This window comes from Mchenga conophoros, linkage group LG11 (assembly GCF_057382185.1).
Source record: "Mchenga conophoros isolate Kocher_MC1m ecotype Shallow Benthic linkage group LG11, M_conophoros_male_GT1.1, whole genome shotgun sequence".
Taxonomy (NCBI): domain Eukaryota; kingdom Metazoa; phylum Chordata; class Actinopteri; order Cichliformes; family Cichlidae; genus Mchenga; species Mchenga conophoros.
Window position 1 is genome coordinate 23,324,342 of NC_140536.1, and position 27,229 is coordinate 23,351,570.

Sequence of the window (27,229 nt, forward strand, 5' to 3'; positions counted from 1 at the left end):
AAAAAAAGCGCATAATCAGGTTCCACAGACTTTATTTCAGCTGATTCAAGACAGACTCCTCACACAATCCTCTGTACAACACTGTTCCCTTCTTTGAAAACGAAAATACAAACACAATAAAAGTTATGTACAAAAATAAAGCATGTTAAAAAAAATTACAGAGATACAAGACACAACAATTTTAATGCTCATTTGGGCATGGCTGCTATAAATAGTGACAGTATTCATATGAGCTTTATTTTGCTGAACTACCCAAAAAAAATGGAAAAAAAAGAAAAGAAAAACAAAACGCCAGTAGCACCATTCTGAGTTCGTCCACGACAATGTTTGCCATCCGAGCATGGATGACACCCCGCTCTTGTGTTTCACATGAATTTTAAAGCCCCATGGCTCTGTGCAGTGCAAAAAAGTAAATCAAAATACTCCCGTTAACACAAACCAGTGAACATGTAATTCAATTAAAATAATGCTGCAAAACCTTTACAAACCTCTCACCAGGAGAACTTTCTAATGTAACACTTTCCACTGTTAATGAAATGTAACTGTTCATACTGTATTTATTTATTTTTAGTTAGACCATAGTTTGATTGGTGCATACAATCACCTAAGAAGGCAAGCTGCCATAAAAAAGGCAGCTTAATGAACCATCTCAACACCGACACACATTTAATGTGAACAAAAAATAATCATAAAAAAGGACAATTTCTTCATTTTAATGGACGAGTTCTGTTAAGTTAGTGTAGTGTCGTGAGTGCAAAAACGATACTGAAAACATTATCCTTCACAACTTCTCAATTCAAAACAACTCATGAAAGAAAACTCTAAATGTCACTTTAACATCTTCCAGGAGCTGCACCAAACACATTTCCATTAACACAAGTATTCAGTGTAAGCCATCTGACACACAGACAAGGCAAGAAGTGAAGGCAGACGAGCAAAAAGATGTATAACGTAACAGAGCAGGTGAATGCATATGCGGAAACATACTGAGTCTGTTTAACATAAACGTGTAGCTTAGAAGCCTGCCATATACTTAGCTACAATTAATAAATCATTCATATCGACTATGATATAAAAACCATCTCACAAGTAACTCAGACTTTTTTCCTGCGCTGACAATCAAAATGTTGCACATTATGCCGAAATCAAGTCTTTTGTTCTCAATGGCAATTCTGATTGTCACTTTTTGGGGGAGGGGGGTATAAAGCACATGTTGGTTCAAAGCAAGCACATGGTTTTACACCTCTGTTGGTCAATGAGAATAATTTTAACAAGAGTCCAGCTTCAGTCTTCAGTCGCATAATCTGTCGAGTGCACTCATACCTCTTTAGTGATCACAGACACGATGTGACGCATTTTGCTGATACGTATAGCAGTTGTAGTGTATTCTAGAGACAGCTAGCTTGGTCATGTGAAGCACTGAAATACAGTATAGCAACACATAATAGAATAAAAGACACTTTAAATTCATTATACAGTATATGTACATCTCTTCAAAATGCTCAAGTTGCTCTTACTTCTGGATATTGTCATTGCCTTGTGGCTGTTTCTTTCAAAATTAATTTATTATATACCAAACCCTTTAAAGACTTATTCTATCTCTCATAAAAATGTTACTTGTTTCTCTACATAGCCATAGTGGTCAGGTGCTGATGCCCCAGCAGCCCCTTGCGGCCTGCACCCGCTCCTGGATGCCCGCCTCCATTGCCGTGGCCACAGTATTCCTGCAGGTTCTGTCGCAAAGTAACCAGTGCGGAGCCCAGACAGGCGCGGTTCGGAGCCAAGACACCCCCCGGCAGCTGGAAGAGGACTGTAGCCACTCCAGCCATACCATCATCTGTGGGCTCCAGGGTAATGGGCCCCACCTTGAAGGAGGAATAGGAAAAGCCCATAAGCTGAGAGAGGAAAGGGTCAGGACGGCAAAAGTGCTGGTAAGCGCTGTATGTGGATGGGTGGTGATGATGTGAGGCTGGGTTGCCAGCTGTGGTACTGGCATAATGATGGGTGTTCAAGTAGTGCAGTGGTAAATGCTGGCCGCTGTTGCCTCCTCCACCCAAGGTGAGGTGATGGTGGTGATGGGCTGTGGGTCCGGAGGATGGGTCATGTTTATAGGAGACAGGTCCTGCTCTGCCCCTCTGGCCAACCACCACTCCACTTAACTTGCTTGTGCGGGCATGAGCAAGCGACACAGTGCTGCCCCCTACCCCTCCACCAGATGAAGGCAAGTAGATGAGCTGAGGCTCCTCCGGCTCAAGGTATATAGTGAGCTTAGCAAAAGGCCTTGATGCCATCTTTGTCATCTCCTGAATGTGGCGACGCTGCTCCCGACGGAAGTCCAGGAACTGCTTAACCTTCCACAGGAGGACGCAGACAGACAGGAAGAGGAAAAAGCAGGAGAAGAAGACAGAGAAGAAGACAAAAAGGTCAATGTGGGCTTGGTCCTGTCGCAGAAACAGCAGGCCCTGGGACTCTCCTTGTCTCTCTTCAGTTCCAACACCTCTCAGAGCGATGTAAAAGCGACTAGATTTCAAGGAGTGCACCTCATGGGGGAAGGTGATCACCACACGATCTCGAACACCACGGACAATCAGCACCGTCTGGGGTTTCCACACGGTGATATAGGTGATGAGTCCTTCAGCACGTTCCTCTCTAATTTCCCTTTCCGCTCCTGGAGGTTTTGCTTGCAGGCTTTGGGAAAGCACAGAACCTGCAAAGTTGGATGAGGTGTTGGCAAACACCTTTATAGGGGATGGAGGTGAATCCTTTTCTGTCCCGGCAGTTTTCCCTGGAACTACAGATTCCTCCTCGATCTTGATGGTGTGAATCCCTGTGTATCGATCTACGTCCACAATGAAGGTGTCATGAGAGTTGGACACGTACACCTCCACCTCACCAAAAGTGACATCAATGGTGACCCGAATGTCCACATTGGTGAACTTTGGCTGGGCAGCAAAGAATACAGTGCGCCCCTTGGGCAGGTTGCGAATGGTGGGATCATGAAAGCAGTTGGTCTGCGATGTGGGGTCAAAGCAGCACTCTGTGTCCACATTAAACTGACGGTAGCACTGACGCCCATTCACTGGTGTACCATTGAAAGAATCCTTGCACTTTGCACACTAAATGAAAGAGTAAAACACAGAATTTAAGCATGTTTCATTCACTGACAAAAAAAAAAAGAAAAATGTGGATTTCAACAAGTCAAAACTGTAAAAAGTGGAAACTGTGAACTCCAGCATGCACATACCTGTTGTCTGTAGCAATCTTTGCGATCACTCTGGGGGCTGCTGAGGCAGGAGGAGGTCTCTGTGTTGTTTTGGCAGGGGCAGCCTGTGCCATCGTGTTCATTGCATGTGTCTGCGTGGCCATTACACTGACACCTGTGATGAAGAGGAGAAATTAACATTCACTACAACTGTGCATGCATAAGCATTTCTCTTAATAGTAAAAGACACATCTGCTGATTATAACTGACAGACCAGGTACTGAGTAATCAAAATCACACATTAAAACTTTATATAATAACTTTATATAATAACACTCCAGTGACAGCTCAGCAGCAGATTTTACTCACTTCTCACACTTCCCCTGCAGCAGGAAGTAGCCACTAAGGCAGCTCTCACACCGATCCCCTACGCTGTTGTTCTGACAATTTACACATACAGCATTCTCCTCTGTTGGACCCTCAGACACCCAGGACTGAATCTAATAGGAGGACAAAAAGTGACAGAACTTTAAAACTAAAGTGGTTTGTGTTTGTTTTTTTAATATAAATATATTCACATACACAAACCCTCACGGATTTCAGTTACTTACGCTGTTAGGGTCAAGAGGATATAATTGTAGAGTTTCCTGTGCCTTCTTAAGTTCATCCCGGGATAGACACACAGCGCTGTTTCCCTTGCAAAATTCCCGACATGGATGGCAAGTGCCACCCCCCTTGGCAGAGCCCACAAACAGAGGCTTACACTTCTCACAATGTTTACCCTAGATTTGGGGCATAGAGGAAACAAAGTGGATTACTGAATATGAAAAAAAAAACAAAAAACGTTTAAGGCACGTGAATGTAGATTATTATAAGCACTTACCATGGTGTTATTGTGACACTCCAAACAAACATCTGGTTTGTTAACACCAGCACAGTTGCTGTGTTTGTTGCAGCTGCACTGAGAGGAGCAGTTATCCCCTACAAAGCCAAAGTGACACTGGCAAACTCCAGGGGATGTGCATGTCCCATTCACACAGCCTTGTGCACACACTGGCTCACACTGACCAGAAATACTGCACAGAAGGACGCAAAAAGCGGAGATTTCAGTGAACTTCTTCAGTCACTACACAATAAAGTTCAAACTATCCTCTTATATTACCTGCTAAGTATGTAACCCTGTTTGCAGGTGCAGTGGTATCCTTGTGGCAGATCGTGGCAGTCCTGAGTGCTGTTACAGTTGTGATGACCGTTGGCGCATTCATCCTCCTCTGGACAATGGAGAAAAGACCAGCTGCTGTTTGTCAAAGGGCAGACACCCTCACTCACACCTGTGGAGGGGGGGGGAGAGAGAAAGACACAGAGGTATGCTGATAAATAACAAAACAATCCACTCATAACATGCCAAGATGCTCAGCTTCTTCAAAACCATAAATTTAACATTGTTCTCACCATCAAGTCCTCCCTGTAGGCAGCGTCCAGCTCCATTGCCCCCGCGAGAAGAACACCAACCACACTGAGGCCTAGCAATGCACTGGGAGCACTGAGTGAGCTGGGAGCACTGGGGAGAGCAGGAGTCTCCCCTAGAAAGCAGTCGACCGCACTGGCCTGCCTCACACCGGAGGGGCAGAAAAGATCGGCTCATGCACTACAGGAAGGGGAAAGAGATTTGCTCAGTTAAATTAAAAAGAAAATAAATTAACTTAAAGTCCAACATTCCAATCAGGGGTGGGTGATACGGCCTCAAAGTTATGTCACAATATTTTCAGAAAACATATGTTTTAATGATAACACTACAACATAAAAAATATAGGAACATTTTAATGATGGTTGCGCACAGCAACATTTATAAGTGTAAGTAAATGAACTGCATTTTCTATCCTTCCTTCCAATGAGCTACTATCACTGATGCTAACCTTAGCAATCTACTAAAACAAGGTGCCAGAGGTAGCAGCAACATAGTACAATAGTAGTGACACAGCACCACATCCAGTGAGAGTAAAGTAAAACCTAAGCACAAAAATTTAGCTTAGCTACTGTTAAATAATGCATTATCAGAGCTAATTTCAACTGCTCCCTCACTTACAAGGAGTCGCCACAGTGGCTCATCATGTTTGATCTGGTAGATTTTTTACATTAGACACTCTTCCGGATGCAACCATAAAACTATCCACCCAGAATTGGGATAGAGATCTGCTACTTGTTAGGAGAACATGTAAACCACTACTTTGTTACATGAGAAACTGAAAAATGTTTTCTACCTGGGATATCATTTCTTGAGTAAAGTCTTAACCAGCTGGTCAAAGCCCCTTTCACCACAATCTGTATTGCATCATATCTTTAGCCAAATAAAAGACAACTACATCCACTGTTTGGTCTTTCTGTCATGTACAACCTGCGAGTGAAATTAGCGAGTGCTACGGCGACACTGGGTAGAGCGGGTCTTTCACACATTGACAGCACAACACCGATCGCTAATATTGCCCCCTTCACATCCTGTTTGCACTTGTTAGTGGGTTTTTTGCTTCAACTGGTCGTTTCCACCTTCAGTTGGAACTATTTTCTTGCATATTGAGCTTTGTTAGAGGTTGTTGAAGTAGCTCTTTTTTAAGTTATTCTTTAATTGCATTGCTATAGCTGTGATATTGTGACATGATCATATGATGATGACAATCTTACCCGCTGCAGGGCCATGCTCCACACACAGTGCTGCCAGCCCCCATCAGAGCCATTGGAGCTCAGACAAAGGCTGCAGTTATGAAGACTGTGGCATGGCGGAGGGCACGGCAGAGGAGGGGATGACTCCACCTGCATGGGTGAGACGTTGAGCAGAGCGTAGCTGAAACATGTCCAGTCATAAGTGGGATTCACACTCAAGATGCGCCTCGTTTCGCCTGGAGAAGGGAAAAAAAGAAGAGAAGGGGGTCGACATTTCTTATTGGAAAATATTTATTAATCATAAAATTCATTTTCTGTAACACCAACACATCATCTGAACCTAGGTACCTGTGCGTTTGAACTGGCGAGTCCACATGCATTTTCCAGAAGCTGTACACTTGGGGCAGTCAGAAGCCTCACAGCTAGTCTCAGTGCAGTTGCTGGACAGGAAGATCTCTCTCTGGTTGATTCGACAGTCATGTACAGCTGTGCAGCTGAGAGAGCTGCTGATACAAGCCCCCTCTGGACAATTTGTGCACCACTTACACTGTAAAACAGGCTGGGAATTTATTAAGAACAGACTTTAGTTCACAGTAACGGTCTCTCTTTGAGTGATTAACTGTGTTTGAGAAGGGGCATTACATGTTACCTGGGATTGACTGGAAAATGTTTTAGGGTGTCGTGCAAGGCATTCACTGCATGTCTTGAGTCTGCGACATTGGTCTGGCTCACGAGGGGTTGGAGAACAGGGAGACTGTCCAGTGAAGCATCCCATTCTGATGGAGAACAAGGAACAGAAGTGAATGTCATATGCATTTTATTTCATAGCTGCACATAACTTCAAGCTCAGAATTGCTGTCAAACAACGTGTTACCTCTCAGCAGTGTCAGAAGAAGCACAGCTCCCTCTACACCATATGCAGCTGCCTGTGGTGGTGTTGCAAGCCTCTGGTGTGGGAAGAAGGGCGCAGGGGTCAGAGGGCACAGACAGGGTTAGGAGTCTGCCAAGGGTGACGCCATTGAAGCCTCCTGACAGGAAGAGACGACCACCCCAGCTCGTCATAGCAAGGGACACCGAACCATTAACTGGATCTCCAACAGCTGACACTAAAACAAAAACACGAGAAGAGATTAGCCTATGATGTTTTATGATTTACAAATTAACCTGCAGCTAGAAATGTATAGTTACCTGGTTGTATCCAGGTGTTACAGTTGATCTGGTACAGAGAGACAGAGTTACTGTAGTCTTCTGCTTCTGTCCTGCCGCCCACAATCACCATAGTGTCTTTAATCAGTGCAGCAGCATGGAAGAAACGGGACAGGGGCTACACAGGAGAGAGATGACACAGCAGGAATCCAGAAGTTATCTTTCTAAAGTGGATGGATGGATGTCAACTGCTTGGATTTTCCAACTTCTTACCTTAATACCCTGAGAGGTGGCCAGCAAAGACCAGGTGAGGTTGGGGTAATACAGGCTGTAGAGCTCAGCAGATGGCTCTACACTTTCCACGTGAAAGCGGTAGCCTCCAAAGACATAGATGGCATCAGTCTGTTCATGGTAGACTGCCGTGTGGCCATACAAACCTGATTCAAGAACAAAGCAAGTAAAATAGGTTTATGTGCAATGAAAAGAGTGTTTAGAGCTATATTTGTCTCTTTTTAAAAAGCATTTTCACAATGTGATTCTGTATTGTTATAACAATAAGCGGTGCATCAGTGAGTTATTGACATTATGAAAGGCTTCAAAAACCTGTAGGTGGTGTGCCAGTGTGGGGGGCAATGGTCCAGTTTCCAGACTGAGGGTTGAACTCAAGTAAATGGTGATTGAAACCATTTTCAGGAGAGTAACCGCCAATCAACAGCACAGAGCAGTCTCGCCGTACAGTTAAAGTGTGACCTGCCACTGGAGGAAGCACTGTGCTCTGTCAGCAGAACAAAATTAATTCGTTAAAGAAAAAAAAAAGATTTTTCACATATTCTTTATTTCCATATCAAGTCAGATACCAACCTTGTGCTCTCTCCAGACTAAACTGCTGAGATTGAGAGTCCAGGTATCCATGGAAACGCCATCTTGTGTGACCCCACCTACTACCAACATAAAGTTATGATTGGCTCCAGCGCCAGACTCATGACTCAGCATTGCAGAGGCGTGATGGTAGCGAGGGTTTGGCATCGACCCTTCTTCCACAGAGCTTGTCAACATTTGTGTCCAACGACGTTCCAACACAGAATATCTAAACCAACCAGAAGGAATTATTACACACATACAGAGGCAACACTGCACTACGTGACTGTGAGATTACCTAACCAACTTGTTGCTGGATGCCTACGCCAAGCTATGTGCAAAAGGGTTATGTAAGTTTTATTGTTCCTATGCTACAGTCTCAGAATATTATTATTATTATGCCAATAAAGGTGATTGTGATAGATTAAAATGTTGAAGATTATATTTCAAAATGTTTAAGATGCTGCTGCAAAGAAAGCAATGCATTTCAAGATTCAACATTCGTGTTACCAATTCCATAAAACCAAAATCAAAATGTAACTTATTCGGAGTTACAAGTTGAACAAAGGTTTGTCCCAAATATGAACAAACTCCTTCAAGGAGTTAAACACATGACACTTTCACAGTAATAAGACAGAAGGTTTTCAGTAGTTTTCACAAATGGATGGGCTTGTTGCCTGAAATGGCATTTTTCTACTCTGAGCACTCTAAATGCATTTCTACTACCATACCCATTCACCCATTCAAACACACATGCATTTGAGTGCATATAACCTAGCATTCATACACACTCACTCTGATAGATTCATCAAGTGCAACTTGGGCTTCAGTATTTTACCCAAAGATACTTTGACATGAAGACTAGAGTAGCCAGGTATCAAACCTCTCACCTTCCAATAGACAACCTACTTTAGCTCCTGAGTCACATGTGCCCCAACCTGAAACATGAATACTACTGAAAATTGATTCTTACAAGCTCTTTGTCTAAGCATTTATAGACTGTTGTTGCACTTTCTTACCTATAGACATTTCCCAGAATTCCTTCTGTCAGAGAAAGCCCTCCATACATCCAGAGGTTGCCCTGTGGTCCAGACACCAGAGAGTGTCCCATCCTGTGGAGGAACCTGTGGGCCTGGTTCTGTTGGGGGGAAAGCACAATGTTTATTTGTGTGTGCTGCATTGTGTCAGCCATGCACACTTCAGTATTGTTCTCGTTTGTTTTTCTTTGGTCCTTACCACAGTCATCTGTGTGTCCAGTAAGGTTTCCCACACCAAGCTGTTGAAGTCTCGAGGAATAGAGCAGTCTGACCCAACCCAGCTCTCTGAGCACACGCACACTCCCAGAGACTAAGACAAACAGAGTTATGCTGGTTAATGTTCTGTGTTTTATTTTATAATTTTTTTAAAACTGACTTCCTAAACAAAAAAACCCTCAAAAACCAACCAAACAAACAAACAAAAGAAAGTTAACAAAAAAAACAAAAACACGAAAATTATCAAGTACACAACTAGAAATATGTTTTCATGAGCGTTACAAAGGCACTAAATAAAAAATGTCACAGTATATTTAATTAAGTTTTACTTTTGAAAAAAGAGACACTTGGAAATTTAAGAAAAGCAAACTTAAAAAAAAAAAAAAGTTCACAGCTCTTACTATATTACAAGTTCCTCTTCCTTCTGCTATTCCACAATCCTGTGGGCACACTAGCCGGTCACAATGTGGTCCCCCATATCCCTGAGGGCACTGGCAGAGCCCACCCTGGCACTGGGCTCCACCTGGACATACAGATCCATCTTCATCCTCATCAGAGCTCTGCTGACACCGTCGTACCCAGAAAGATGCATTGAAGCCTTGAGGTCTGTCTGAAGTGACGTTGGCTTCAAAGTAGACTGAGATCACACCTGGAGGTAGAAGAGACGCTTATACGATGCTGAGTGATTGTGTATATGTAAACTGGTTTTGTAGTCTAAACTGTGTATTTATTAATCAATGAGTTAAAGATAAACCTGAAGTGGCCTCCACTGTGATAGGCTGAGTCCTCGTGGTGCCACAAAATGCTCCAATTAGATTGTGATCAGAATGTACGACTCCGTTACCCAGAAAACGAGGCAGGCCATCGAACACATAGACATACGAACTCTGAAAAATAAAGCATCGTGAATGTCATGAACACAATTTCAGGTACAGTGAGCTGTTAAGTAATTTGTGTTTATTTGAACTCACTTTACAATGGGTATGAGAGTCTGGGTGTAGTGTGAGAGCTACTGGGGGACAAAACTGTCTGGGCAGACAGGGTGCCAAGTTTTCAGTCACAGAGAGGACCCACAGGCAATGAGAAAGTCCACCTTTCCCCTCTGTGCCACTCCGCCACCCCAAAGAAGAGGACAGGGGAATGGTGGTGGAGGAAGTGGAGGACAGCAGGACAGAGCGGCCCTGGCACTGGCGGTAACATGTTCCATTGTTCCTAGATGGTACAGGATAGCATAGACAAGTCACGATCACAGAATACACTGAAAATCATTCAAGGAAATTATTCCTACTCAGCAAAATAGTGAAGATCTTTACCTGGGATCTCCATAGTAGCCAGGCAGACAGGACTCGCAGTGTGGTCCCTGAGTGTTGTGGGTGCAGTAACACTGGCCTGTCTGGTTGTGACAGTATCCCTGGAGAGAGTCGCCGTGTCCGTTACACTCACAGGGAACACAGCCGCTGCCACCAGCCAGGGCTGAGCCAAAGCTACCTGGACGGCAGTGCTCACAGTGAGGCCCTGTAGTCCAGTCTGAAAGTGAAGCAAGTGAATGTTAACCAATAAACAACACGACAGCCTTTATCTATCAAACACCAAAATGCCTCCCACAGTTTCAGTTTTATGAATAGTGACTGAAATCAAATCACTATAATCCCTTTATCAAAATCTGACCTTGGCATTCATCACAGATCCCTGGAGCAGTAATACAGGTGGAGTGGAAGTTGCAGCCACAGTCAACATCACATTCTACGCCACTCAGAACCAGAGTAGCGGGATCAGATGTCCAGCCCAGGGCGCATTCACACTCAAACCGTGGGCTGCCGCTACACTGGCCCTCACGACACTCATTGTAACAGCTGTGGGACGAAGGAAGATAACTCAATGAGCAAGACGAATAAAAAGATTTTATTAAGAGATTTAAAGAAGGAATTCGTGGATTACTGTATTTTAATGCACTTACGTTTGGTTGCAGTGCAGTGTGCCATCCCCTGTGAATCCTCTCTCACAATGGCACTCATATGAAGTGGGAGTGTTGATGCAGGTAGCAGAGGGGTGACAGTTGTGGAGGCCCAGCCTGCATTCCTCTACATCAGGACATGTGGGATAGGCCCAGATTGCATCTTGCTCTTCATCACTCAAATGCTCCAACTCCATCTCCATTTCTAAGGGGCGAGGTGGGGCTGAAGTTTGGGGTTCAGGGCTAGAGAAGCAAGAAAGACAAATGTAAACTTGGACTGATATACTACACACACATCTGGCTATCAGTTTGTTCAGGATATATGTACAAGAAACATGATGAGAGATATCTCACTTTGCAGCCCGAGCTTCAGCCACAGCCACACTACAGTTATACACTGATGGATCATCCATTCCTGCCCAGTCTCCCCTCAAGCATCTGAAAAGAAGGGCAGAAAATACGAAATACACACAGAAATCACAATGAGTGTTAACTTATCAGCAACCTGATACTATAAAGATTGCATTTGCCTTATATGCAGTTCTGGGAATCTGTATACTTTTTTGTGTTGTTATGGGTTTGCTGTACTTACTTTCCAATTGTGGGATTATTGTAGTCACCACACCAGCCACACTGAAAAGTCTTCAGGCACTCTGTACATGTGTTTAAAGCTGAACACTGCTTACACTGGGGAACTGAGTGAACACTGACAAGCAAAAAAATAATATTTTATTATTGATTGCCATTAAAGGGTCAATTCAACTGTCTGGCAAAATCTAAATGTGTTGTTTCTTGTGTTTTTGCTCATCTAATGCGAGTATATTGCTGCATGTGAAAGCATTTGGAAAGTTAAGAAAAAAAATTCTCTCTTCAGGGCTGACGCTTCAGTACCTTCCACTTTTAATCAAATACTGGCAACTGCTTTTGATACCAAATCCAAAATCCTTGTTTTAAATTGAGTTTACATGAATACAGCCTCTCCGTGAATCGCTACCTTATCGTGGTGGAGGGGTTTGTGTGTCCCAGGGATCCCAGGGGCTATGTTGACTGGGGGCTTTTGCCCCCTGGTAGGGTCTCCCATGGCAAATTGGTTGTGGGTGAGGGACCAGACAAAGAGCGATTCAGAAGACCCTTATGAAGAGAACATCGAGGGAACAGTTTACCCTGCCCGGGATAGGGTTACCGGGGCCCCGCCCTGGAGCCAGGCCCGGGGAGGGTGCCCGAGGGCGAGCGTCTGGGCCTTAGTCCATGGGGCCCGGCCGGGCACAGCCCGAAGAGGAGACATGGGCCCATCCTCCCGCAGGCGCCATAGGGGTCGGGTGCACTGTGTGCCGGATGGCGGCCAGGAGCGGAGGCCCTGGCGGACTGATCCCCAGCTACCAAGACTGGTAATAGGGACATGGAATGTCACCTCTCTGGTGGGGAAGGAGCCTGAGTTAGTGCGTGAGGTTGAGAGGTACCGGCTAGATATAGTCGGGCTCACCTCTTGGGCTCTGGAACCAGTCTCCTGGAGATGGGCTGGACTCTGTCTCAGTCTGGAGTTGCCCCTGGTGAGACGCGGCGGGGTGCTGGAAGGTGCTCCACCTGGAGTCTCTGTTGTCCTGCTGGGAGACTTCAATGCTCACGTGGGTAACGACAGCGAGACCTGGAGGGGTGTGATTGGGAGGAACGGCCTCCCTGATCTGAACCTGAGCGGTGTTTTGTTATTGGACTTCTGTGCAAATCACAGTTTGGCCATAACGAACACCTTGTTCGAACATAAGAGTGTCCATAAGTGCACGTGGCACCAGGACGCTCTAGGCCGTAGGCCGTTGTAATCGTATCACCAGACCTGCGACCATATGTTTTGGACACTCGGGTAAAGAGAGGGGCTGAGCTGTCAACTGATCACCACCTGGTGGTGAGTTGGATCATGTGGCGGGGGAGGATGCTGGACAGACCCGGTGCACCTAAACGCGTAGTGAGGGTGTGCTGGGAACGTCTAGCAGAGGCCCCAGTCCGCGAGATCTTCAACGCACACCTCCGGCAGAGCTTCAACAGCATTCCGAGGGAGACTGGGGACATTGAGTCCGAATGGACCATGTTCAGCGTCTCCATTGCTGAAACTGCTGCACTGAGCTGCGGCCGCAAGGTGGTTGGTGCCTGCCGTGGTGGTAATCCCCGAACCAAATGGTGGACACCAGAGGTGAAGGGAGCCACCAGGCTGAAGAAGGAGTCCTATCGGGCTTGGTTAGCCTGTGGGACTCCGGAGGCAGCCGACAGCTATTGACAAGCCAAGCGGAATGTGGCTCGGGCAGTGGCTGAAGCAAAAACTTGGGTGTGGGAGGAGCTCGGAGAGGCCATGGAAAAAGACTTTCGGACTGCCTCGAAGAGATTCTGGCAAACTGTCAGGCGTCTCAGGAGGGGAAAGCAGTGCTCTACCTGCACTGTGTATAGTGCTGGCGGAGCGCTGCTGATGTCGACTGAGAAAATTGTCAGGCGGTGGAAGGAATACTTCGAGGACCTCTTTAATCCCACTGACACGTCTTCCGAGGAGGAAGCAGAGTCTGGGGATGAGGGGAATGACCTGCCAATTTCCAGGGGCGAGGTCAGTGAGGCAGTTAAACAACTCCTTGGTGGCAGAGCCCCTGGTGTTGATGAGGTCCTCCCCGAGTTCCTGAAGGCTCTGGACGTTGTAGGGCTGTCCTGGTTGACACGCCTCTACAATGTTGCGTGGAGATCAGGGCCGTACCCCTGGACTGGCAGACCGGGGTGGTGGTCCCCATCTTTAAGAAGGGAGACCGGAGGGTGTGTTCCAACTACAGGGGGATCACACTCCTCAGCCTCCCTGGGAAAGTCTATGCCAGGGTGCTGGAAAGGAGAGTTCGTCCGCTAGTCGAACCTCGGATACAGGAGGAACAATGCGGTTTTCGTCCTGGTCGCGGAACACAGGACCAGCTCTTTATCCTCTCAAGGATACTTGAGGGTGCATGGGAGTTTGCCAAACCAGTCTACATGCGTTTTGTGGACTTGGAGAAGGCATTCGACCGTGTTCCCCTGGGTGTCCTGTGGGAGGTGTTGCGGGAGTATGGGGTGTCTGGCCCATTGCTAAGGGCCATTCGATCCCTATACAACTGTTGCAAGAGCTTGGTTTGCATTGCCGGCAATAAGTCGGACTCGTTCCCGGTGGGTGATGGGCTCTGCCGGGGCTGCCCTTTGTCACCGGTTCTGTTCATAATTTTTATGGACAGGATTTCTAGGCGCAGCCAAGTGGCGGAGGGCTTTCACTTTGGTGGCCTCAGAATCTCATCTCTGCTTTTTGCGGATGATGTGGTTCTGTTGACTTCATCGGGTGAGGGCCTCCAGCTCGCACTGGAACGGTTCGCAGCCGAGTGTGAAGCAGCGGGAATGAGGATCAGCACCTCCAAATCTGAGGCCATGGTTCTCAGCCGGAAAAGGGTGGAGTGCCCACTCCGGGTCGGGGATGAGTTCCTGCCCCAAGTGGATGAGTTCAAATATCTCGGGGTCTTGTTCGCGAGTGATGGGAGAAGGGAACCGGAGATCGACAGACAGATTGGGGCTGCGGCTGCAGTGATGCGGACGCTGCACCGGTCCGTCGTGGTGAAGAGGGAGCTGAGTGTAAAAGCGAAGCTCTCAATTTGCCGGTCGATCTACGTCCCTACCCTATGGCCATGAGCTGTGGGTAGTGACCGAAAGAACGAGATTGCGGATACAAGCGGCAGAAATGAGCTTCCTCCGAAGGGTGGCTGGCCTCTCCCTTAGAGATAGGGTGAGAAGTTCGGCCATCCGGGAGGGGCTCAGAGTAGAGCCGCTGTTGCTCCACATCGAAAGGAGCCAGCTGAGGTGGTTCAGGCATCTGACAAGGATACCTCCTGGGCGCCTCCTGCGTGAGGTGTTCCGGGCATGTCCCACCGGGAGGAGGCCCCGGGGCAGACCCAGGACACGCTGGAGAGATTATATCTCTCGGCTGGCCTGGGAAAGCCTTGGTGTTCCCTCGGATAAGCTGGAGGAGGTAGCTGGGGAGAGGGAGGTCTGGGCCTCTTTGCTTAGGCTGCTGCCCCCGCGACCCAGCCTCGGATAAAGCGGATGAAGATGGATGGATGGATGGATGGATGGATGGATGAATACAGTGACCAAATGAAAGGGTGCTTGCTGCTATTAGCAGAAATTACACTCACAGCTGATTATGAGGTGAAAGTTGCAATTTAAATTGAAGTGGAGTTGTTAGTCTGTGTTGACCTGGCCATGCAAGGGAAATACTACTACTACTACTAGTAGTACTACAAATCATAATAATAAGGCTCAGAAAAAGCAATATGAACTTATTTTCCATTAGACATAGTAAGAAGTAAATTATAAATAAAACAGGTACAAGCAGGAGCCCTGGCCAGCAGTAGTCTTAGGTAGGGCTGGGCCATATTATACCGTTCACGGCAATACCGGTATAATGTTAGGCAACGATAGGAAAATGAAATATCGCGATAGAATGAGTAAAACGCGAATGCGCAGTTTCTTTGTTTTCATACGCACATGGCCGATTGTTGAGTGAAACAGATGAACCAGAATTGGCTTGTAAAAATGGTGCAACTTCAGTGATGTGGAACTGCTTTGGTGTTTGTCCCTCAGATACACGACAAAGCACATTTTTTTGCAGAACATGCAAGCGGCTGTCGTTATTGTCGTATTTGTCGGACTAAGATGCTCTTAAATCTGGGAGTAATCTGGGTCCTAAACCCCCCTCTTCAGGTCAAACGAACACTGCAGCATCACTGAGAGTTAAAAACTGTCTAAATTCTTTCATCTTTAATAAAACGATCAGCATTGCTGCTTTACCAGGTGTAACTATGAAGTTTAACTTCCAGGCATCCATGAAAACAAAAGTTATTACATTTAACGGAGTTAGAAGTTAGCAGGAAGCTAGCGGAATTTAGCTCGCTAGTTTCGCTAGTTACCTAAGCATGATATAGCATGTTCTGACTGAGAGATTTCTGAAAAAAAATCAAACGTACAGCTCTGCTATCACTTCCAACATAAATGAAGACAGGAAACTAAACAGCAGTGACGTTTGTAGGGTTACTGAAGTTGGGCTAGCTGGTATATAATGATGTGCTACGTGATCGCTAGCATAACATAAACAGTGAAGCTGGAGGACGAACACTAACACTTTTCCACTTATAAAAGTTAACGTGAAGGTTCCTCATGGTTAGAGACAAATGCAATCGCATGGCAGGATGCTGTAAACGGCCCAAACTTCAGTCAGGAGAACAACTGAGATAATCCATCCACAATACGAGGTTAGCCATTAATATACTGCAACAACATGGGAATAGAGCAGCTGCCAGAGAATTCAACATTAATGAATCAATGGTACAGAAGTGGAGGAAGCAAGAAGAATGAGTTTAATAAAGTTTGATTTCCTGACTGCTTTGTTTCGCTTAATGTGCCTTATAATCCTGTGCACCTTATGGTCCGAAAAATACGTACTGCACACTGCAGTTTAATGTTGCAAAGCACCTCTTTTTAACTTCAGTGGATATTATACATGGTTATGCTCAGGATATGTCAGCCCATTTCTACTGGAAATGCCTTTTGGTTAAACTTTCAGCAAGGAATTTGCATTTGCACTGTTAAATTTTTATAAAGCTTTAACCCTTTAAGACCTACCATAGAACCAAGTCCGCCAGAGCTTATATTATATTTTTACATGCTGTGGAGCCATTTTTGGGAGCATTTCAAGTTGCTATACATCAATACAACCATTATAGCCCAAACTTTAATAATATGTCTGCATTAGGTGCATAGTAATTACATAAATTGCAAAAAAGTGCAATAAACTACAAAAAATTGAAAATCGTTTTTGTTTTTTTAACATATATTTCTAGTTAGAGAAATTTAAGAGGCTCATCCCTCAAAACTGTAAATACAAAAAAGTTGCACAAACTAGTTTCCCACCACAGGAAATTTATTTTGAGTGTCTTCATAGTTTTATTTTTGAAATACACCAATTTTTATACACTGCAGGAAAAACGAAAATAAATATTATAGTGCAAATTTGCAAAATAACAGCATATGCATCAAAATAAACTATTTCCAGCAGTGCAATATGAGTCCTAAGCATCCCAGAAACGACACAGAAAGTCATAAACTCAAACATAACTTTTTAAAACACAAGTATAGGCTCATAAGGCCCCGATCGTAAAAAAACTACATTTCCGCAAAATGACGTCACTTCCGGTTTCGGGCAGGTCATGCGGTCATGTGATAGTTCGCGCTGATGGACGTAGGAAGTGTTACAAACAGCTGATCGGATCGGCGAAGCGTGTTTCTGGAATATCATGTTTTTGTTGCTGCAAGTGATTTTTATGCAGTTTTTGCAAAGCTATATGTGGAAGGAAACTGTGACCTAGGACAAGCTGATGGCATAAGATGTAAGTACAACTCCTCCGGTTTCATATGCAAAAAAAATTATTGCGCTAGCTTACGTGGTTGCAGAGCTACCGGGATTTAAAAATAGTTACGCAAAATGGAGCGTGCCCGCTCCGATCGGCTGTAAAGGGTTAATGTACATAAAAACCAGCTTCTTGTTTAAGTGAAAATAAATGGAAGGTTGTCTTTTTGCGCTAGTAATGTTGTGGAGTTGTATTTTGTCTCGCATCAATTATATCGTCAGTTATATCGTTATCGCAAATTTTCAAATATATATCGTGATAAATATTTTTGGCCATATCGCCCTGCTCTAGTCTTAGGGATGAGCAGAAGAACAAAACTTGAATTTTTAGAGGCAGTCAAACACATTTCATCATTTCACAGGATAAAAATACAGTTGGAACAGTCTTGAAATGTCAGAGCCAATTATGTAATGTCAGTCCAACTGTACAGTTGCTAACACCCAGAAAAAGGCAAGGAAACCTTTGGACAAATAAAGAGATGAGAGCGCGTAACCAGGGAAACCGCTTAAATGCTGATGACTATGGGTTTTTAATTTTTGCTATATAACTTTGCACTGTCCACTTTCTGCTGGGACTAATAACGGTTATCTTATCTTACAAAATATTTAATATGATGACTTTACTGACTTACTTACTCTTAGGTATTCATGAGTCATTTGATTATGTTAAGCATGACTTTACATTTAAAATGTAAAAAAGAAAATGATTATAGTCATTACAGCATTATAGACATGATGACTATATTATTATAGTATTTATAATGATGATAAATAAAACAAAAGGAAAAAACAAAAATATCTTAACAATGTTCTCATCTTACCTGTCATACCAATCCCTACACTCTCCATAGGGGTACTTTGTGAGGTAGGCAGCAAAATAGAAGCAGGCTTGAGCAGATTCACACCACGCACACTGGCTGGAGTTGGAAAGGCATTCACCACATGTCTTTCTCCTGTAAAAGAAAGTGAAAGTAGAGTAGAAAAGATGAGCTGGAGATGTTTGTATGACCGAAAATAATATGTAAAATGAATATTATTTTTCAACTCACTGGTTGCACACTTTAGGACACCCCCTTGGATCACGTATGGATCCATCTACTCTTCCTCGCCGACTGCACTGGTAGTCGCCTTTCTTGCTGGAGTTTATCTGCCACTCACAATAAGGGTCCTACAATCAAAGTTAGCACAGCATGAGTCAAGAATACAGTTATGGTATACAAGTCAGAATAATGACAGATAATGTCAGTTTTTATGTGCATCTGTGTTATACCTGAGTACAAGCAGAGCAGTCTCTGTATTCTTCACACATGGTGCAGTGCTGGGGTGCTAACAGCAGATGGAGCTGACCTTCCATCTTCCCTTCACTGTTCAGCCCCTCAGGGCAGGGTTCGAGGTCTGGGCTGTCACGCAGCAGACAGCGGGACAAAGACGGGCACCAGCCACAAGACTGGTCTGACAGGCAGGCCAGACAGGACATGTACCCTGAGCAGGAACCTGAGCGGTACGGCTCCGAGAATAGGAAGGAGATCTCCTAGAAGGAGATATCACAAGATATAAAGGAAAGGGTATTAAAACTATGCTTTTGTTTCATGATCTAAGAAAAATCACAAAGGAATTTTGCATAAGTTAGTTTTGCTGTTGAAGTTAAACTCACACTTCCTCCAGGCAACGTTCTGTTCCAGATCAAGGCCATCTCACTTGTTTGTCCTGAGCCCGAGTTGTTCAGGTAGCCCTCCGCCTGAACAAGGTAATGGTTTCCCCGAGTGAGGTTAGAGAAAAGTCGACTCCCATCTGGTCGAGTCAGGAGCTTCAGCTCCTTTTCCTGCTGAGCTGCCCAGTGACCCACCACCTCCTGATCAGCAAATGGGTTCACAATGCACAAAATATGGACATGAAGAAAATATGGATAAAACAATAGTGTTTCATAACAATATTGAGCCCTGGGGACAAGGATATTGGCTTTCGCCGACAATTCTTAAGCATTCCAACAGTTCCAATGTTTGGCCATATGAAATTGAAATTATTTTAATTTATTATCAAATCTACTACAAATAATCCTCTAAAGAATTATGCTGTAAAGAAAGAGACAAAGAAATTCCAGCTGACATGCACTTCTCCTCACCATCTGGCTGGAGTTGGGTCCTGTTGCCATTCGAGCCTCAAAGTGAAGCCTCTGGATGCGAGCCCACATGGAGACCGTCTCTGTAGGAGGGGGTGCAGGTGGAGGCCCGCCCCACAATGGGTGGACAAACCCCCTAAACTGTAAGGCTACGTCCATTTCTGTGGTGGGGCCAAGCATGATGGTGGCGCTGCGGAGGATGGTTACCTAATGTGAGGGGTGAGGAGGATGGAGGACAGTGGAGGATGATGGAAGTGGAAACACATCAACAGAGGCACTATTCTCTACTAACTGCTCCACAAAGTTTCACAAACGACTTGAACAAAAATATCCTTTCTACCCAAAGCAAACAGAGAAAAAGAAAAAGAGACATGACGAGGTTAAAAAGCATAAAGCACAAAGAAAAACTAACAAAAATAGAATCATTATATCCAAGCTCGAATGCAATATTGGTGGCAGGAAGGAGGAGTAAGTATAAGCAGAGAGGGAAGTAGTTACAGGCTCAACTGGTAAAGTCAAAACATTTGGACTCCGTACCTGGTCAGGCTGGGAGTCGTTGCGGGGGTGCTGGAAGGTGAGCAGGTGCAGTCCCGGGACATAGTTCTCGGTGCGACAGGAGTGGAGGGAGGTTAGGAAAAGGGTACGCTCCCCCCACCAGCCGTACGCCCCTGAGATCTGGTCCACACGGCACGCACTTCGCTCTGTGAGACCGAGAGGGAAAGGTCAGCACATGCACAAAAAAAAAACCCTAAAATACCCCCACACATCGGGCCTCTTAAATCTCATATTACAGCAGCTTTCTACTGTGCACTACTGTACTGAAATGAATGTAATTGGTGAGTCTTGTTTGACGTGTGTTCTGAAGGAGTAAAATGACCTCACTGCACCAGAAGTATGTGACTAGACAGGCGAGTCAAACTGTGGTTTGAGGAACCTGTCCAGTCTCAGCTGGGTATAGCCAAGTCACTGTACTTCACCTCTGAAACACACCAAACACGAGTCAATTACGTCCCTCCCATGTCAACTCCCAACATCATTTTCCAGTCTTGACCCTTTTCGTCTGCCCTCATTCCTCCCTCCCTGGGACTCACCTGACACTGGTAGGCAGGACTCATTCTGAACACACCAGCCAAATTCACCAGGGGCACGGGCCAGAGAAGCTGGAGTGCCACTGAACACCAGACAGGACTGGCAGTCAGACAGGAAGCGAGCAAGGCCCAAGCAACCAGTACTTCCACACTGCGACCAGAAAACAGAATTTGCACTTTAGCTATACCTAAACAAACAGTCTGAAAAGGAAAGGATTAGATTTCTGAAAACGTAGAAATGGATCCCCCCCCCCAAAAAAAACAAAAAAAACAGGCATTGTTACAATTTAACACAAAGTCTGAGAGAAGCGTTACCGGGTTAGTGGGCTGGTACTCTCGACAGCGGCCTTCACACCAGCTGCACTCTGGGTTCTTCAGGCACATATTTTCATCTACTGCCTCAGCACAAACAGCATCCTGATGATGAAACAAACAAACACAACAATTTCATTACCATTAGATGCTCTTAGTCAACATAATTTTCAACCACTGAGATTCTTCCAGCCACAGACAGTCTTCCAAATACTATTGGTTTACAGCGCTTTCACTCACCCTGTCACCTTGGTCGCTACTGACAAAAAGGGGAACTTTGTAAGCCACAAGGTCTCCACGCGCAATGCCACTGTAACCTCCAGCAACCAGCAACACTCGTCCCTCCATCACTGCAGCAACATGTGAGTAACGCCCCCTCACAGCATCACCACCTTGGAAAAATATGACAGCTCTGTGACCACTTCACATGCAGAGGTAACAATCACTAAGATGGATGGTGTTTAAAATGGACCTTAAATAAAAAAACAAATGTAAAACAACAAGAAAAAACTGCATGTGCCTTTGCATTTCAGAGTTCTGGCATAAGGCTACCCACTCAGGAAAAAACTGAAGATGGTGAAAATAAAAAAAGTTGAAGTAAAAAGGAGAAGTAAAAATAAACTTGTGCATTTGTGCAACCTGCTCAGATCTCAAACAGATTTTAGCCCCAAATCTTCTGATTGTCCCTTAGGTTTGTACAAATATACTCATAGTGGAGCATAAAGACATTTAGTGCTTATTTCATCTACATATACAAAGTGGACTTTATTTGGCTGTCTAATCACAACCATTTCAAGACCAAATAAAATATAATGTGCTAGAAAAATAAATCAAACACGTAAGGTGCAATCTAGAAGTCGGCTGTTTTGTTCACTTTCATACTCACTGAGTTTCTCCTTTGCCGAGACCCACTGGTGACAACCCAGATGGTAGAAAAAGATTTCCTCATCATAGCACTTTTCCTCATGGAAATGAATGTGCACATTTCCTCCTGCAAGACAAACAAACAGAGATAAATATAAACATGGCTGGACTGATTATGAAAAAAACTCTGCTAATTATCTCAGGACTCACCGTAGACAACCATGTAGTTTCCAATGACAGTGGCTGAATGGAAAGCTCGCTCTCTTGGGCCAGTTGCTGCGAAACGCGAACGGAAGGATGTCCAAAATCGTCGATCCACATGGAACACGTCTGTTTTGTTCACCCTGACACTAAACCTAAGAAACATATACAGTATGTATATTTCTATTGTCTATAAAGATGCCGTTTTTTAAAAGTCCCCACTTCCTGGAGTTTTCTGAAGCACTTAACTAACTTTGTGTAGCAAGTTATCACAAAAGAATTAAATTGATAAAATAACATAGACTAAACTAATAGTATAATTAATAAACTTAGGAAATCAATGTTTAAGTGAGTGTGATGTGGTCTTATACATAAAAGACAGATTCCCACTCTCCTCTCAACCTCTACCTTCTAATGTATGAGAAGGTACACACCTGGCAGTGGTAGGCCTGTGCCCTCCATAGACAAGTAATGTCCTGGAAGGGCCGTGGAAGACCATGGAGTGCCCAGCAGTGGCAGGTGGCTTCCCACCTGTGGGCTGAACCGTCTCCCACCGTCCAGAGCCATGTAGGCCGAACCGATACAGAGTCGAGGAAAACATATCCTCCTCAGTACGACCTGGGAAACAAATTTGGGTTTGTTTGTTTCTTAGTGGATTAAAAATGCTGATATAAAAAAAAGACAAAGTGCAACGTGACAGTATACATGCGAACCCACCTCCAAACACATAGAGATAACTGTCTACTATAGCCGCAGCGTGATTAGCCAGTTTAGGAGCACCACGTGAAGTGGAAAAGCCAAGCTGTTGCCAGTCATCATTGAGAGGCCGGTACATCCACACATCATTGGCCAGGGAGCCGTTGGCTAGCTCTCCTCCAAAGACAACCATTTTACCCATATACTCTACTGCTGTGTGGGAATGACGAGCCACCTGACAGAGTAGGAGAGCCAAAGAGAGCACGAAGGAAAGGAATACGATTGAGATGTTAAACCAAAAAATGAGAATGCTAGAATTCCCATCGACTATGTTTACATGTGCAAACAAATAGGATATATTAAAAAAAAGTGAGTGAGCAGAGTATACACTGCAATAAACTGATTTCTATAAAAACTACAAATGCACATTTGTCATAAACAGGTTCGATAAATTAAAAAATAAATTCTTAAACAGTTACAACATTATTTACAGAAAAATAAGCAAATATTCTTGACTTTATCGATTTACCTTGTTTTTAACAAGCAATCAGTAGAATGTAATACTCTATCACCACAAAGTGGCATTAAATAAATACGGTCAATCAGCACTGAACAACAAAAATAAATAAATAAATAAATACATAAATAAATAAATAAATAAATAAATGAAAGCAAGAAAGGCATGTTAAAAGTTTTGATATCCACAAGTATGCTAGGATCTACTTAAATTCAAGTGATGGAAATTTTAACACTAGATGGTGACCTTAAGGATCTGTGCAGATGTCTGCATGTCTGCCAGTCTTTTGCCACTGGATGACTGCATCACAGAGCACTAGCTACCATGTGCCCTTCAGCCACACTTCAAATAAGTGTAAGAGGTGCTAACTGTCAGAAACTGGTTAAACAGCTGTGCCATGTTGAGATTAGGTCGTACGTTTGGACAGTAACCAGAGAGAAGCATAAAATAAAATGTTTAAAAAGTGTGAATAATGGACTGCATTAACTGAGTTGTTGGAGTGAAAAAATTGAGCATTTGTATTAAAATTTTACAAATGATATTAAACAGCTGTAGAGACCAACTTTGTGAGACTGGTATAGTCCTGCATTAGCTAGTAATATGTTTCTGTTTTTTAAGATTTTGCATTTAGGCTATTGCAATAAATGGCCATAAGTAAATGGTTAAACTAGTATAAGTTATAAGTAATAGTAATAGGTTTTGGCTTTAATCCTTCTCTATAGTTTTAATATTGTCTTTTAAAGTTATTTTAAAAAGAAATCCTGATTCCAGAGTTGTTCCTGAGTTCCTGGTTGTCAGAGGATAAGTTGGGGCCTGACAAGTCATTGAGAGAAAATCTTGGAATGGATATCTTTGAATCCATTCTCCTGATTAAGGAAACTACATTTCTTGCCTACATGACATTTTGAGGATCAATTTATTGTAAAGTGCTGACAGTAACTTGGACACTTGTTTGCATAGAGAATGACAAAGCAAATGCAATAGCAGAAGGAAAGAAAAACAGCACATGTTTGAGTGTATGTTCACTTACAGGTGAATGACCATAAGACCTGCTTTCCCATTGGTTGGATGTAAAATTGTATTTGATCAAGTCACCAAGAGCTCTGTTCAGATCAAATCCTGCAAAGAAGATAAGCAAAATATAATTCAAACAAGCCAATAATGAGATATGAGACTGATGACTCAGACATTGGCATTCAGCTCTAACAAAGACATCAACATCACTGATGGTTAATATGTAACACAGCAACAAATTGTGTTGAGTTATGATTATTAACATATACCAAAGAATCAAAGTCAAAAACCTTGCCGTTGTCTTGTGTGTTAAAAATGTTTTTCTAAGCAGAAAAATTGTATCAGTGGAATTTAACTGTGTGTTGCTCTTACCGCCAAACAGGTACATGGCTCCTGTGGAGGAGAGGTACACGCCTGCAGAACCTGTCCTGGGAGGTGTGTAGGGGTTTTCTTCACTCACACGCCACCACTTCCCTGCACCGCTGTCATTATAGAGACCAAGCTGGCAGTTTTGACCCACAAAGCCTGGCTTACACAGACAACGCTCTCCTTTCTGAAAAATGAATGAAAGCAAATATGAAAAGTTTCATCACGGCACACAAATGAATAACCTAATCAGGTTGAGAAACGCGTTACTGTGCGACTATAGTATATATTTTTTATGTGTGTTCATTTAATCGTCCCTATCCCTACTCTTACCTTGTCACACTGGCCGTTCACAGAACAAGCTTGAGTGCACAGAGGGGTTGTACATGAGGGCCCACCCCAACCCTGATGACAATGGCACTTTGATGTAGAGGAATCACAACGACCATGACCGCCACACGCTCCAGGGCACAAAGAGAAGGTGTAAGTTGCATTGAAACCCAGGAGGTTGTAATTAGCGTCACTGAAGAGGTGAAGCAGCATCTGGAACACAGTTTAAGAGTGAACACAAATTAAGTTAGAATTCAATGCTAATGAAGTTTCAAGAATCATCCTGGCCTTTCAGCTGTGGTATCTTTTCTTGGTTACCTTGCCAGACTTTGCTTCAACGGGCTGGGGCAACGTGTGGCCACTCAGACTGGCTAGCAGGGGGCTTTGGTAGGAGTCCCCATCATACACAAAAAGGTAGTCATAAGTGCACTCTGTGTTCATGAAGGTGAAATTCAAGACAATGCGGTGACTGTTGTTGGGAGCTGGAAAATATGAAGAATTCGATAAATATCACTTTGAATAATCACAGAAAACAACAAAAAATAATGACAAAAACCATTTTCTCCACCTTTGATGAGCCACTCGCAATTCCCATTGACAGAGTAGTTTCCTGCTCCATCTGTCACATAGCCAGGTGGTCCCCTCAAAACCTGCCTGTGGCCCTTGCAGTCCCCTGCCTGGCACAAAGGCGACTTGGCCAACAGGAGAACCACCAGTATGAAGGAGACAGGGAGGGGGGAGGCCATCACTGGCACTGCCTGAAAGATGGAAAGGGAAAGAGCAAGGTGGGAATCGGTTGGTGTTGGTGTCCTAATAACAAACCTTGAACATTTTCAGCACATATGAAGACCAATCTCTTAAGGTTCGTTTATCGACTACATATAACAACTGAACGATCCGATCTGGATACAAGGGAACGCCTTATGGACATCAAAGTCCCCCTAGTTGTTCTCAGGTCTCGCTGTTCAGTCTTATGCCACTGAAAGGGTCCAATTTAAAGCGCTATGAGTCATATGTCAACTGCAATGCCATTAACCCTGCAGCAACAACCAATCAGGCTTAATGATCAGATTACAAGGATTACTACAAATTGCCAGACTCAAGAAAAGCTATTGCAAAAATTCTTATGCTGATGTTGCTAACGTGTACAGGGAAGTAGCTCGTAAACATTACGACTCCAGAAATCATACCACACAAACGTCAAGGTGAAACGACGATAATCCACATCTGCAGTGTTACATTAGAATAGCACACAACACAGTTTAACTTTTATTATCTGGGTTTCTTACAAAAACTAGCCAAAGGATGAACCTACGACAATTAGCAGCAAGGGTCTCTGCAGGCTATCACAACAAAGCTAACGAAAGGGTAGCTAAGCTAAGGTAGCAAACGGAATACAGTTAATCTGAGCTCATCAGTTGGTCTGGATACAAAATAACACTTACCATTTCCCGTCTCTTTGTTCGCATGGTGGTTTACATTTTCGGCAGGCCTTTAAACGTCAGTTACTGCACGAGCTAACTAGTGAGGGCTGCAAACTGACAGCTGGCTATCCAGTCGATACTAAATTGGATTCACTGCAGAGGAGAGCGCTACAGCATTCTGCTCTGCTAGCCTGTCCGCTAGCTAGTGGTAGCGGCTCGGCCAAATCCAGATGCGCAATCGTTGGTTGCTGCAGACCCTAAAAGAATCAGTCATTCTTGAGAGTAATTCTTCATTATGTAATAACAAAATGATGGTACACCTCGGGGAACTGCTTGCAGCTATCAGCGACACGTTTTAAAAGCATCGACGCTACTCCTGCGGACCATGTTGTGGTGAGAAGCCAGTGTTTTGGTGCTTTTTGGCAGGCGAGCAATAACCAACGGTGACCAACACAAAGACCCATCCCACTACTGCCACCCAGCGGAGACAATCAAGATTTACACTTGGATCTTGTGTAAGCCATAAACGGAGGGTTGTTTATGAAATATTTTGTTCATTATTTATATCACTTATTTGTGGATAAAGTGAATGCCTTTAGAGGTTCAGCAGCGGATCATCTATTTGCATTCTTATGTTCTTGCTTTTTGTTTGTTTGGGTATCTGTAAGCACTTATTGATTTTCTGCAAATTAACAAGTTAAAGTATTATTTTCACCACTGCTGAACTCATCTGCTCCCTGCCGAATAAAGTTCCCCATACTGTTTGCAAACGTTATAAA

The 27,229-nt window shown here is 44.1% G+C and overlaps 1 protein-coding gene across 1 annotated transcript; it reads right to left on the reverse strand.

The window, feature by feature from the left end:
* Positions 1-15: 15 nt before the first annotated feature.
* megf8 (multiple EGF-like-domains 8) lies at positions 16-26,904 on the reverse strand. Its single transcript, XM_085291575.1, has 44 exons — positions 26,472-26,904; positions 25,595-25,784; positions 25,345-25,508; positions 25,030-25,239; positions 24,703-24,883; positions 24,347-24,435; positions 22,821-23,034; positions 22,538-22,721; positions 22,113-22,258; positions 21,925-22,029; positions 21,279-21,430; positions 21,042-21,143; positions 20,730-20,877; positions 20,176-20,339; positions 19,642-19,845; positions 19,174-19,371; positions 18,790-19,050; positions 18,569-18,687; positions 18,341-18,472; positions 11,664-11,777; positions 11,426-11,509; positions 11,075-11,314; positions 10,786-10,970; positions 10,431-10,644; positions 10,089-10,329; positions 9,872-10,004; positions 9,519-9,766; positions 9,101-9,211; positions 8,884-9,002; positions 7,868-8,093; positions 7,610-7,781; positions 7,280-7,443; positions 7,049-7,184; positions 6,735-6,966; positions 6,510-6,636; positions 6,209-6,419; positions 5,882-6,096; positions 4,655-4,850; positions 4,365-4,533; positions 4,086-4,278; positions 3,814-3,984; positions 3,572-3,702; positions 3,245-3,377; positions 16-3,116 (listed from the first exon to the last, which is right to left on the reverse strand). Exons 1-44 carry the CDS (start codon positions 26,493-26,495, stop codon positions 1,626-1,628), a joined length of 8,643 nt encoding a protein of 2,880 aa, XP_085147701.1. The 5' UTR covers positions 26,496-26,904; the 3' UTR covers positions 16-1,625.
* Positions 26,905-27,229: the final 325 nt, after the last annotated feature.